Consider the following 15183-nt stretch of genomic DNA (forward strand, 5'->3'; position numbering starts at 1 on the left):
AATCACTAATCATTAATCAGAAACTTTTACATTTAATCATTATTCAATAATCATATTCATTATTTTGTAGCGTTTAATCATTTATCGTCAATCTTAATCACAATATTCATCGTGTTTATTCATTTATCATTAATCATAATCATACCTTTGAAAGTACCTTTAAAAAATGCTGAATCTAAAATCTGGAAATGTTTTCGTTGTACGTAATATTTCTTATTTTTTCAGTGGGTATGATTTCTTGATTATTGATCACTATGCAAATCATTAAATTTGATTAATCATAAGTATTAATCGTTAATCATATAGATAATTAATCATTAATCATACACATATTGAGTCGATATTTAATCATGAACGTTAATCGTTATTCATTCTCGAAACTTTTTATTCATTAATCATAATCGTTAATCATTGTCAAAATGGTATTTAATCGTTAATCTTAATCATTAGTCATCGTCGACAACTGATTAATCAACAATCATAATCTTTAATCACAGGGTTAAATGATTTAATCATAACAAATTTAATCATTCATTGGAAGCTTTATTCATTAACGCTCTGGTTTTAAGCATAAAAATAGTATTTCGGCCATAATTTTTGATCCCATGGTCCGATCTAGCAAATTTTTTAGAGCGTTCATATAGCCTTTCGGTACAACTTCGTTGTACAAGAAAGGCAAAACATCTTAACTTTTTATCTTATAACCAGGGAATCAATTTTTGTTGGATGCGCTTGCGAAACAAGCGACAAAGGAGAACCAAAGACAAAACTTTGTTTTTGTCGGAGATAATAATGACAAAGATCCGAAATTTTTTGTCAGAAACAAAAAATAAGACAATTTTATTGCTAACTTTTCATCCCGTTATTTTTCATTATGTGTACAGCAAATTCCGGTTTTATGCTATTGTAGTTTCTACTTTTATGGAAATATTCGAGAATCTAACTCTGATTACGGAAATAGCATCATATTCTCGGAAATATCAGAGTATGCAAGGGAAATGATTCTTGTCATATTGTGTCCGGGTTCTGATAAAGGCTTGTTGTGAAGTGTAAGTGCGTTTGTAAGTAACAAATACTGTTGATGACAAAGGGTACATTGTTAGGCGTTGTTCAAATATTGATTCCCTGCTTATAACAAAAATATACTTCATATCACACCGTGTGAAATTTCCAGGATATTACTTTTTTTTCTTGATGACAGCTGGCGGATTGGCAATTCTACACCTTTACTCGCAAGGCAACTGGGTCTCCTTGCTGACCCGACACATATAAAGAATTCAAACATCCCTCTGTAACAGGTATCCAGGCTGATATCCGAACATCCGCTACCGTCGATTCAAATAGTTTAGACATTATAGAAACACTCAAAATAAGTTTCACTTAGAAGTAGAGGTGTGCGCCGGTCCGAAAATCGACGGCGTCTGCGTTTGTCAGAATATTGGTCGGCGGCGGCAGCGTTTTCGGCCTCATGCCGAAAGCCATTTTAACCGGCGGCGGCGTGATTCGGCGTGGTAATTTTTTTAATAACGTTCCCGAAGATTTTTTTTTTCATTTTTTCAGGATATTTTCAAGACATCAACGGGAGCATCTCTTCCAGATTTTTTTCTCCAAAATATTCATTATTGGAAATTATTTTCGAATTTTCCACAGGAACTACTTTGCAGCTCTTTGTAATTCCCAAGGAATAATTGTTTGAAATTTCAGGAGAAAATAATTCAAAATTTGCATGAGAAACTTTTCAGAACTTTCATGAAAAATTGGTCTAATTTTTGTACTCCAGAATACTCAACAAAATATTTTGTCAAATTTATAGTGAACATTTTTCGGAACATCCACGGGAGACTCTAAAGAGTTTTCACGGGAAACTCGCTGAAGTTTTTCGAGAAATTTTCAGCGGGAAATTTTTCAAAATGAAAAAAAAATCGATTTCAATTGAAATTGTTAGGAGTTTTCATAGCATATTTTTTCTAATTGGCGTGAGATTTTTTTTTTAATTGCCATGAAAAGTTCTTCGGAATTTTCTAGGATTTCCACAGGGTGACTACTACCTGGAAATCCTGGAAAAATGCTGGAATTATCAGAGAATTTCTGACACAATCAGGGAACTTTCAAAAATGAAAAAAAAATAACAAATTTAAGAATTGAACACGTATGGATCGTTTATCCAGCTTCGAATGCTTCAAAGGCAGCTTCATAATAATTCCCGAAGCAATACCTAAAGAGAGCTAAGTATTTATTCGGGAAATCAATTAGGATTTACTTGTAAAATCTTCTGAGAATCTTTGATGAATGTATAAAAACATTTATAATAATTAAGGATTTCAAGGCAGTTCCTGGAAGAACTTTCAAAGAAATTTCTGGATCAATTTTCAAAAGAATTTTCAGATGGTTTTACAAAGGAATCACGTGTCCTAGGAATTATAAACGTAATTTTCTAAATTATTTCTGGGGGAGTTTCTCCGGATGAATTCCTGGAGGAATTTCTAAAGGTAATTCAAGAGGAATTTCCGAAAGGATTGTTTAAAGAATTCTAGCGGTAGAACATGAAGAGATTTTCAAGAAAAAAAATCTATAGGAAATTGTGAAGGATATCTGCTAAAGGAATTTTCGATAGATTTTCCAAAAAAATCCTCAGAAGGATTAAAAAATGAACTTATGAATAGTTTCCCGAAGGAATTTCGAAATCAATTTCTATGGAAATTTTAAGAGAATTTCCGAATGTTCAATGGAATTTGTAGAAGAGAACTCTCTAGAAATGACCGAAAAAATTTCCGGAGAATTTACTCGAGGAATTCCTCAGAACAAATACCGAAAATATACTCCTCTAGGAATTCTAGAAATAATTTCCAAAAAAAATCCTGATGGAATTTATTAAAATTTCCAAAGAAATTTGTAAAGGAATTTGCGAAGGAACCTCCAAAGGAATTTTCCTAAGAATATCCAGAACAATTCCTTAAGGTCTATTCTAAAATTTTCGTAAATAAATTTTCGAATGAATTCCTTAAAAATCCCCAAGGATTTCAAAAAAATCCCAAGCCTTTTCCGAATGTATTCCCAGTAGAGCATAAGTAACGCTAGTGGCGCTGTAACCATTAACATTATTTTACCATTCAAAATAATTTAGCTTCAAAAAGCTTAACTTGGCATATGCTGTCTATCAATGTTTCGATGAAACTAAATCGCTTTACGGTGATCCAGCGAATGATGAACAACTTAGCAAAATTTCAGAAAGATATGATGATGTTTCAATTTATTAGATTTTTAAAAGTTTAATAAGGAAGATGCGATTTGGAACTTCAATAGCTATTATCTCAGTATGTAAAAAACGGCATGGGACTAATATGAGTGCAGGATAGATATTGGTCACATGAACTGGAACGACATCTGTATTTTTGAACGAATTTCTAAAGGAATTTCTTAAAACATTTCCTGGAAATGGAAATCTTATTAATAAATATATTAAAATTTCTGAGGAATGTGCCAAAGGAACTCGTAAAAAAAATTTACAAAGGAATCGTCAAATGATTTTCTAAAGGAATATCCGTACGAAGTTCTGAAGGAATTCCCGAAGAAAGTCCCAAACAAGTTCCTCTAAAGAAATTATTAAATAAAATCGATCGAATTTTCGAAGAAATTACATAAGAATATCTGCAAAAATCTCCAAAGTATTTTACGAAGGATACCTTAAAGAATTGTTTTATGGAATTCTGGAGGAAGTTCCGAAGGAATTCATGAGGAAATTGTTTTCGAAGCAATGTCTCTTTGAAGGAATTTCCAATTTCATTTCCTGGAGGAATTTTCGAAGGAATACCTGAAGGAATTTTTGATTGAATGACCAACGGTAATTCTCAAGGAAATCATTGGTATTTTCACGAAAAATTCTCTGGGGCTCCAACGTGATGATGTGGGAATCATTCGAGAAATTCTACGGATATTCGACTGAATCTTCGAAATTTCCACGGAAAATGACAAAGGTGTGACAAAATTTTAAACAGCGGCGCGCCGATGCAAAAATACCGGCGGCGGCGGCATGCCCGAAGGTTAATATAGAATAAAAAAATCGATGGCCTACATTATATTCAATTAAAAATTAAAGCTTTTGGTCACCATTATAATATTATAGGTGTGTATCGTCCTCCGTCTTTCGACTACAACGATTACCAAAATGTTCTGAAAAGTTGGTTATCTAAGGCTGTTTCTTCAAAGCCGTTGTTTATTGTTGTGTACGTCAATGTCCCAGTTAACATACATAACAACAATGTTGTAATTCGATATATAAACCTTCTAGCATCTTATGGTTACGTTTGCAGTAATAATTTTCAAACACGCCCTGCAAGTACCGTCGTGCGGGGCTTCTTTTGACTTCAAGGGCTACTTTGGATTTTGGATTTTCAGAAAGTTAACATCCAACTATCAACAAGACACCCGATTTGATAGTAATTTACGGTTGTATACTATTTCGCCTAAAAACATTTCGCGGAATTTTTTTTCGCGGTACGACATTCCGCGGAGTGTATCAACTCTCCGAAACACATTTCGCGGAATGAACCTTTTTTCCGAAAGACATTTCGCGAAATGTACCTTTTCACCGAAAATCATGCCATTTGACGGAATTCTGTTAGAATAATTATTATTAAAATATTTAACGATTTCTGCTTAATTACAGAAATCTGGGCTATTTATTTTTTCGGATTTAATGCAAACCCAGTCCGACCCGTACCCGAGAATTTTTGCATTCGTAAACCCGTACTCGATCCGAACCCGACATAGGGTATCTGTTCCTATATCAATAACAATAAGCCAATGCGCATATAAAATGCATTTATTTCTCACTCAATAATCAAGAAACATGAGAATAATTATGCTCGGCTCACGTCATTTTTAATTGATAACAATTTGTTAACTTCTAAAATGAAATTGTTATCACAATATAGAAGTATTTAGCAAAAAAACATCATCACTGCCATGCACCTATTTCAATAACATTCAAAAAAAGTTAATCCTATGCCTGTACCTATATCAATAATACTGTTTCCAACATAAAATACGCACACTATTACTTGTGTGTATACGTAACGATATGATTGCAGTGGTGCCGAATTCTTCAATGTTTTGTATTTCAGTTGAAATATAATTACAAAATTCCAGTTTTCCTTATAGTTTTCCAACTTATCAGTCTAACTTTATGTTTGTCATAGCTTATCTCTTCGATATACCTTGTTTAACAAACATAAGAGTTGAATTTCACAGTAAAAGTTCATTCAAGCATTTTTTAAATAAAAATCTAGGTCGATGCTGCAAGCCATGTAAATAGTTTGGAATACGGACAAGAATAATTTAGACGTTGTTCGAAATAAACCTATATCAAACTATAGGAAATCGCGTTAGTTTTTCAAATATGATTATATTTATAGTGAAATTGTGATGTGCTCTATGTGTTGTGAAGTGCATTTTGAAAGGATTCATTCGTTTTAGCTTGAAATTGAGTGGAAAACAACGGCGTGAAATGAGATGAATCTGCTAGTAGCAATCGAGCAGTGCATCAAATCAACAGTTCAGAGGTAGGAAAATGAAAATAAATGTGTTTTATAATTTTGTTTTTAATAATTTGAGTCTTGTGAACTAAAACATTACTCAAACGGAATTTTAAATAATATTCCAAACATTGGAGGAGGTGGTCTATTCACTATTGTGTACATACGATGTGAGAAATTGTAATCAAATTGATTTTTTATTTGGTTTATCGACGGTTGAGATTAATATACAGGCTGTTATTAATATGGGAACAGATACCCTAATTTAATTATTTAAGCTGGATGCATCTGACCGGTATAAGGCGAAAGAAGTTAATAATGCCTTCTTTAAAAGAACACGTCTGCCCGGTATAAGGCGAAGGGAGGGGTAACGCCTTCTTTAAATGGATGTATATGCGCGGTATAAGGGGCAATTGAAATTTTGAAAACAACTAAATATTCTGGGAGGCCTTCCTTAGCTGTGCGGGAAGATGCGATGTTGCCAAGCAAGACTATGATGAAGGAGGTTGGGTTCAACTTCTGGCCCGGTCTAGGAAATTCATCGAAAAAAACAATTTCGGCTTTTTAGGTATAAAAGTTTCAACGTGTTAATCTCGTGTTCAACGAATGCAAAAACAATGGAAAATCATTCCGCGGAATGCCATTTGGCGGAATTCAGTTAGAATAATTATCATTCAAATATTTAACGATTTCTGCTTAATTACATGAAATGCAGGCCATTTTTTTTTTGATCTTATACAAACCCAAACCCGACTCGTACCCGAGATTTTTTGCATTTGTAAACCCGTACTCGACCCGAACCCAACATAATTTAATTATTTAAGCCCGCACAAAAGTTTTCCCCGGAAAATTCAAACTAGATATTTTCTGGTTGTCTTCAAATTGAAAAAAAAATTTCAGCCCAAACAAAGAACTAACCTCACAATTAACAAAACTGAATAAAATAATTTTCAGTATTTTATTTTTTAAACCCGTACCGGACCCGAACCCGGTATTGTACTAATTTTTCAAACTTCAATCAAATCGGGTTCGGGTTCGATTCGGGTTGCGAGTTTCAAAACCTGAAACCCCACCATATCTACTGCCCGGTATAAGGCGAAAGGAGTTGCTAATGTCTTCTTCCAAAGAACACGTCTTCCCGGTATAAGGCGAAGGGAGAAGTAACGCCTTCTTTAAATGGATGCATCTGCCTGGTATAAGGCGAAGGGAGGGGCAATGCCTTCTTTAAATAGATGCATCTGCCTAGTATAAGGCGAAAGGAGTTGATAATGGCTTCTTTAAAAGAACGCGTCTGCCCGGTATAAGGCGAAGTGCGGTGTAACGCCTTCTTTAAATTGAAGCATCTGCCCGGTATAATGTGAAAGGAGTTGATAATGCCTTCTTTAAAAGAATGCGTCTGCCCGGTTTAAGGCGAAGGCATAGGTAACGCCTTCTTTAAATGGTATAAGACGATGGGAGCTGATAATGCCTTCTTTAAAAGAATGCGTCTGCCCGGTATAAGGCAAAGGCAGAGGTAACGCCTTCTTTAAATGGATGCATCTGTCCGGTATAAGGCGAAATGAGTTGATAATGCCTTCTTTAAATGAACGCGTGTGCCCGGTATAAGGCGAAAGAAGGGGTAACGTCTTCTTTAAATGGATGTATCTGCCCGGTATAAGGTACAATTGAAATTTTTAAAAGTGCTTCTAAGTATTCTGGGAGGCCTTCCTTAGCCGTGCGGGAAGATGCGTGGCTGCCAAGCAAGACTATCCTGAAGGAGGCTTGGTTCAATATCTGGCCCGGTCTAGGAAATTTATCGAAAAATTTGTTTCGGCTTTTTAGGTAGAAAAGATTTAACGTGTTAATCTCGTGCTCAACGAATTAAAAAAATAGTAACCTGGCTTAGAAACCTCGCAAGTAATAATTCTAGGAATGCTGAATGAACAAAGGCTGTTATTATTAATATTCCGCGAAATGGTACATTCCGCCAAAAGTCATTCGGCGAAAAGGTACAAACCGCCAAATGTCGTACCGCGAAAAGTTACAAACCGCCAAATGTTATTCCGCGAAATGTTCAACCGCGAAACTGAATTCCGCGAAATAGTTTTCGGTGAAATGTTATACAATCGAAAAAATGCTTTCGTTACTACACACCATAAAATCCTGTTGAACAAACTTGATCGAAATGGAATAAGGGGTATTGCTAAAGATTTAATACGAAGCTATATCTCCGTTCGCACTCAATTTATCACTATTAATGATGTACGTAGTAGCTTCCAAAGGGTTGATATTGGAGTCCCCAGGGAAGTATTATTTTTGATTTTCATCAATGACCGAGGAAACTTTAAGCTCAAAGGAACTCCAGGACTTTTTGCTGATGATGCAGCCTTGTTTTATCCTCATTCTAATGTCCAGTCAATTATTGAAGATATTGAACATGATTTAGTTTGCCTGATTGAATACTTCAATGGAAATCAACTGTCTATGAATATTTCGAAAACAAAATACAGGCTTTTTCATCCACTACGGAAGAAAGTACAGCAACACTGCCATCCATTTGTTGATAATTTACATATTGAAAAAGTCTCAACATTTAAATATTTGGGACTTCACTTCGATTCTGGTCTTTCATGGGATATTTATAATCAACATGTAGTAAGTGAAGTTACTAGATTATGTGGTATTATGAAAAGGGTGCGAGGTTTCGTGTCCAATGATGCACTGCTAACATTTTATTATGCATGCATACATTCAACACTTCAGTACTTAATCATTGTTTGGGGTCATGCCGCCAAATCAAGATTGAAAAAAATTCAAACGTTACAGAACAGATGTTTTTGAAAAATAGTATTCAATCTGCCTTTGCTATTTTCCACGTTTCTGCTTTACACTAGTTTACCTCATCGAATTATTCCCATTGTGGGTTTACGTGACATCCAATCTATTTTATTTAAGGGTATGCGATAACACTCTTTTTCCTAACGAAACGAAACGAAACGAAATTTAAAATGTTTATGTTGATTCGGATCGAAACGAAACGAAATAAAGATTTCTTTCGATACATCGAAACGATACGAAATCAAGGTTCATTTAATTCGAAATTTTTCGATACGAAACGAAATTTACTTTTTTTCCGCGGAATTTTTATTAAATTGTTTTTACATTATGTACGCAATTCTGATTTCACTTTTTCGAAGTCGAATAACTGTTTTGCGACCAAAAGAGTTACAATAACAGAAAAGGCAATCTAAATCGCAAAGATAAATCGCCACATTCTCGCCGCATATACCATTGGCAATAAGACAATACCCCATCATTTGTGCCGGTTCACAATAGGACAGCCCCATATAAAGGTGTGGCCAAAACTACCAAAAGGCCAATTTTCGATTTGGGCGAGTAAAATGTGATGAATACACAGCTTATAACCCATATTTCTAGAATCAGGACGGTTTTTATTTTTAAGATTTTTTAGGGAGGGGTGGGGGGCGTTCAAACTAGCCCCTCCTAGAAATGATATTTTTACGTTTTTTTGGGAGAACGGACAGCTTTGCCATATTTTCGTCTCAAAAGTAACATATTTATAGACTTAATAATGTAATAATAGCTCCGTCCAGAACTTAGTTTTTAGTAGTTTTGTAAAAGCATATTTTATGCAATATTTAGCGAACAAAACAGTTTGGTACCCCGCAATAAAACATCATACACTACACTATTGAGCTCATAAGGTTTGAGGACCATGAATAAAATTCTGCCCAAATTCACCATTTTGTAAGATACATGAATTTTAAAAATTGCTCATTTTTGCCTTTCTCGTGTACTAAGAATACGTAGAAGCAATATGATCGCTCTAAAAGCATTCAAAAAAAGCCCAAACACTGTATACCGATCAACTCAGTTCGAAGAATTGAGGTGATGTCTGTGTGTACGTGTGTGTGAATGTCTGTATGTGTGTAAGCAAAAATGTCTTAACTCTTTTTTAAGCACTTACTCTAAACCGACTTACACGCAACAAGTTTCATTCGTCAGAGAACGTTTGTCCATTGTTCCTTATTACAAATAGCCTGGATCGGACTATGGGCTCAAAAGTTATGGGCAAAATACATTTTCTTATAATGTACGAGAAAGACAATATTACCGCTAGGGGGATTAATCAGGTTTTTTGGTAAACTTCTCATTTTTCAATTTTAATCTGAGTTACTCTATAAAAAGCGTTACGCAGTGAGAAGGGAAGTTGTTACAATTTTGACATTTCTACATTATAGGAGCGAATTGTAGATTCAACCATAACGTGTTGGATGAGTAGTGTGTTGAATAACTCCTTGCCACAATACCTTTTTATAATTATGAAAGAAATCTTAATATAAAATAAATGAAATTCCATTTCGTTGATGCCACAATATGACGCTAATTGTATCTGTTCTACCCTCCTTTGTTGGTTTAATAAGTTCCACTCAGTGAATTTTCAACAGCAGAGGCTGATAGTGTTTTTTTTTTATCATTTTAGGAAATCTGTGTTGCGTCCATTTCTCTGTGACACGAATATACAGTTTATATGACCATTAGTTTTTTATCCAGCATCAAACAGGCTTATTGGTAGCCAAAAAGTGACCAAATTCCATTGTTTTTGTAGAATATGACGAAAATCGATACTTTGTCGAAAATTGGTCCCATATCCCATTGAAGGCTCAGAAAAAATATTTTTATTTTCTGTCTATGTTTTTATGATGAATACCATTGTTTATCGCAGGGTTCATAATTTTGGCCATAAATACCTCCTTTTTTCCTATTTTGCGCTTTCAAAGAAATTCATCGTGGAGCGTATGCTCCCGAAACTGATCAATTTTATATCAGTTTTATATCAGTAAGTATATAAAAATAAAGAAATTGTGGGATTCTAGAACTCTAGAGAATCTAGAGCAAGCCAAGCATATTGCAGTTTTTCCACGTCAACATGTTATATGGATTTGTTTTAGTTTTGACTGCTAATCCGATTTCTCAAGGACTTCCGAAACCGGTTACAAGAGGTCAGTAGAAAAAAGAGAAAAACAAAAATATAATATTTAACAAATTTATTTGACAATCATGGATTATGATTAGGGGCCCTCCTTAGCGGTGCGGTAAGACGCGCGGCTACAAAGCAACCTCCAGTTTTGGTTTCCCACGCATGGCCTACGTCAGTTGGATCTATTCTACATCCCTAGATCAAGAACAAACCTGGGAAAAGCTGCACCTCTTTCTCGTTTATGCCAGACTTACAACGAGGGCTACAACGAAGTTGTCATTTTTATGGAGCTTTCGCAATTCAAAAGGATTATCCAAAACTAGCAGCAATGCTAAGCGTTAAAACTTTATTGTATTGTGGTCCGATTATTGGGTAACCCTGTAGGACACTATACCATGAATAATATATAAGATAAATAAATAACTTAATTAACTAAAAAAAAGGACAATTCACACTCAAATTGGTTTGAATTTATTCAGCTTATTTAAGTGGACATCTTTAAAAGGTTACATTCATAATAAACCGATTGACAAAATTTAGAAGTGCCTTTTGTTCTTATATCCGGAAGTAGTGGTATGGATTTTTGTGTAATTTATAGTTCAGGTAAATTTTGTTTTTTTTTTTCATTTCTTCTTATTATGATCAAATGTATATTGGTCCTGAGGTGGACGGCAATTCCGACTATTGAACAACCCACTGACTATCGACAGACACAGTCCTGAGTTAAATTTTTCTTGATCCAAGCAGATCCGTTGGCGATTTCGACCACCAACCAATCTACACACAATACAGTTATTTTTTATTTAATTTGTCCTAACTGGGTTCAGTGGTCCAAAGCTACATTTTACTTGATCCAAATAGGTTCGATGGCAACTCCCGGCCACCAACAAACCCACTCCAAAAAATGGTTTCCCCTGATTCGACTTGATCCGGTAGAAAATCTGACCTTCAAACATCTCACCCCAGAGTGAAATTTTATAAACTCTGTTAGGTCCAGAAGTGGTTTCGAAACACCGTCAGACCCACTCCAGAATTGGATTTTCCTTGACGCGAATAGGTCCGATAACGATTCCGATAATCGACCGACGCATTTCAGAGCTGGATTTTATTGACCCAACTAGACGCAGTAGTGCGTAGGCTCTAAGAAAAACCTTAACATTTTTAATGAACTTCGCTTAAATAACTTGTGAAATAATCAAAAAAAAAGTATCACCAAATGGAAACAAATCTTAGATGGACATTCTGCAGTTCAAATGAACTTCAGGAACAAAAGTTCTTGTTCTCTTTACAGTATTGAATGATGTTTATAGCATCTTTAAATCACTAAACCTTCTAATTTTACTGTTGATGCATTTCAAATTGTCAAATTGTTGTTGAATTTTCCAATTTTTATAATCAAAGAGCGGCGCCAAATCATGGTTTCACCAAGGGCACTAGCAGTCCACGCTACGGCTCTGCTTATATATTGTGCAAATAGTCAAAGAAGAGCTTATTAGCTTGATTAACTGTACACATCGTAGTTGCTAATCATGATTGGCCGAGAAACAGCAAATATGCACAGCTCACCAATTAAATAATATTCTTGGGATACAAAAAAGTTATTCTTATTGTATACTAGCTTCGGTGTTTCCAATTCATGACCAATAATTATGCTGGTCACGTGCTTATAGTCAATTTAGGATAAGGAGAGGAAAATTAGTTCAACACTCATTGTTATAAGAGACCAAGGAATGCTCTGCATCTCCGTGAGCGCTACTGGAAAGGAATCGTTGGTTAGTTGAGAAGGTAATTCGTGTGAAACCCCTTGGTAAGCGACAAAATATGTATTACGAAGTTATTTTGAAAACAAGAAGACGAAAACTGTGTTTCAAATCAATCCAACATAAGATCAATGTGTTTCGATTAATAATCTTCTACAACACGATCGATCCCGCACTAAATAATTTTGTGCTCTTCGATGCAGGCATTAGTTTTATCACTTCACGTTTTCCCACACTAGTTGGCGTGATCAGCATCAACACGATCGATTACACATTGGTTAAATAAATTTCTGCTACGCGAGGTAGATTTTTTTTTCACTTCGCGTTCTACCGGACTAGCTGCCGTCCCATGATCAGCATACACATGATCGTTTCCGCATTCATATAGAAGAAAACTACATACGAATTTGTCGACTAAGAATGAGTTTATGTAGTAAGCGTTAATAGGAATATTGTATAACCTAAAGTTTTGAAAACAACTTTACGATTATGTTCAGCGGCGCAGCCAAAATTTTTGATAATATAAAGTATGGTTTAAGTTTAAATTTGTTTCGAAATTCAGCGGAATTCCGTTAAATTTCGTTAGAAGCTAGTTTTTTCTAGCGAAATATTTGTAATTTTACGGAACGAAACGAAATCAAGAAATCAGATTTCGCCATGCGCAAATTCCGCGAAATTCCGCGGAATTTCGTTTCGAACTACCTGAAACGAAATTTTTCGAAATACCGCATATGCTTAATTTTATTTGTACCCAATTGTTTGCATAATCGTGAATTCAATCACAATATTGCCTTTCCAATTATAGATATTCCCTTGCTCACAAGAAACACTAATGAACTATTGAGAAGTAGTGCATCCACAAATTTAGGACTATCACGCATAACAATTTACGGTTCAAAGAAGTTTAATAATTTTGAATAAAATGTCATTTAAAAGTAAACTAAAGAGGCATATGATGAGGAACGTAAATGAATATCTTCTCTAAAAAAACGTCAACCATTTCAATTTGTATTGCTGTAGGTTTTTCTGGCTCCTGCTAGTTTTTCTCCTATAAATATTATTTTCCTTGTAGCCACGAAACGTTATCACTATTGTATGTTGTAATAACTTAGATTTAGTTTTTCATTTGTGAATTCCTTCAAAGGAACCTGGTTCCACTGGGATTTCATAAAGTTTAATTAGTTTTAGCTTAAATGTCTCCCGCGTTTTAGTATTATATTAGTTTGAGTCCACACCAGGGGGCTCTCAATGCGAGCTTTTTGGTGCGGGGGTCGATGGAGGGTAAAAAGAAAAAAAAAAGTGTCGTCCCTATCCTCATAATATCTGTTTAAAGAATGCTTAAGCGTGTAATGAATAAATGCCATTCTTCTAGGGCTTGGATATAAAAATAATTTTAATAGCCTTCAAACGTAAGTTTTGTTCTCAATAACATTTGCTAATGAAAAACAAAGCCCATCTGGATAGTAATAAACCTAATTTTCGAATAAACATCCTTGAATCTAGCATTTGATTTATTAAATTTACACCAAACACTAAATCCGCGCCAAATCTACAAAAACCGCAAGAATCTCGAAATCCGCGTAGTCGTAGCAACCCTGCATAACTATAGGTACGAGCTTATTTTTTTGTTATTATACTTGTTTAGCAGCTTGCTATGAGTTCACATATTAATGTTGATTTTATTGTTCAAATTTTAGCGAAAAATAAATTCAAATTCATCCGAAGGTTATACCATTCAGCAGCAAATTTAGTCAAGATTAAAATACCTAACTCACAATAAGTAATTGTGATAACAGGAAATAATATTTAGTTTAGTTTAGTTTTTGAAAATGGTGAAACTGATCAATGTTACCCCGGTGTTCAATTTTCCCCGGATTACAATAATTAATTCTATCGTTCATTCGAGGCTGGGAAAATCCGTTGCAACAACCCAAATCAGTAAGTAATATATTTTCTGAATTGATTAATTTTAGTTAATTTAATAACCTAATATTTTCCACTCACTAAACAAAACAAATATCACTAATATTCCTTGAATTAACGATCTTTTATTAGATATCGATTGTCGGTTCATGTTAAATTTAATTCTTAATGTTTTTTAAATGCAAGATTGAATGTATCAAAGTATCATTAGGCTTACCTACTTGCAAAATTCTATACTTACCATTGCTTAATATTTGGCAAGCATTTATCAGCAAAAGTACCGAACAGGTTAAACACAAACCGGCGTACAGATATCCCAACTGCCTGGATGTGCTGTGTAAAACCATTTTTGTTCCTGCTTCTTTCCCACGAACCGCACTGCTACGAGCACTTTTTATCCTTTACTTCTTACACCCACGCCTCGACTTCAACTGAATTCTAAGCTGGAACGAAGCTATCGATGATTCGTCTTATGTTGAAGCAGAACTAAAGTGGTTTGAAGCTGGTACTCGTTATTTGGCCATATGCATGAGGGAAGCATAAAAAGGATAAACAATCAGTTTTCTTGTTTTGCTTTCCATTTGTTTATGATAAAATTTGAAGTGGCGTTCCATGTGGCCAGGGTGCGACATAAATGGATTGTTGATTCCGTTGATTCCGTTATGACATCATTGATATACAATGCTGAAACACCGTAACATGACGAATAATTTTAGGAATTGGAATTGTTCCAAAACTTTTCTAAAGTTGACGGGTGTTTCCTGATTTAGCAACAAATACAGATAAAATGAAAATGAAGTAATTTTGTCATTGGGGAAAGGGTGTCCCGTCGATAGTTAAATTGCATCATATTATTAAATCGTTAACAATAAATTGCAACCAATTGTCATGAAATTTTCAGTATTGCGGAAAAAATATGGAATTATTTGCTTATTGATTTTATGAAATCAACCAGTGCATTTAATAAGATAACAAGAAAAAATAA

At 34.6% G+C, this 15183-nt stretch overlaps 1 protein-coding gene across 2 annotated transcripts in view; it reads right to left on the bottom strand.

Annotated features, from left to right (window-relative positions):
- LOC134227190 (uncharacterized) overlaps positions 1-14633 on the bottom strand; it is a 31173-nt gene extending 16540 nt beyond the window's left edge. The window contains exon 1 of one of the 2 annotated variants that reach the window (XM_062708515.1): positions 14440-14633. In XM_062708515.1, coding sequence (XP_062564499.1) covers positions 14440-14545 — 106 coding nt within the window. In that variant the 5' untranslated portion in view covers positions 14546-14633. The remainder of the gene's footprint in view (positions 1-14439) is intronic. The other variant, XM_062708514.1, reaches the window with a different exon arrangement.
- Between the last annotated feature and the right edge of the window lie 550 nt (positions 14634-15183).

The sequence above is a fragment of the Armigeres subalbatus genome, chromosome 3 (assembly GCF_024139115.2).
Source record: "Armigeres subalbatus isolate Guangzhou_Male chromosome 3, GZ_Asu_2, whole genome shotgun sequence".
In the NCBI taxonomy this organism is placed as follows: Eukaryota; Metazoa; Arthropoda; class Insecta; order Diptera; family Culicidae; genus Armigeres; species Armigeres subalbatus.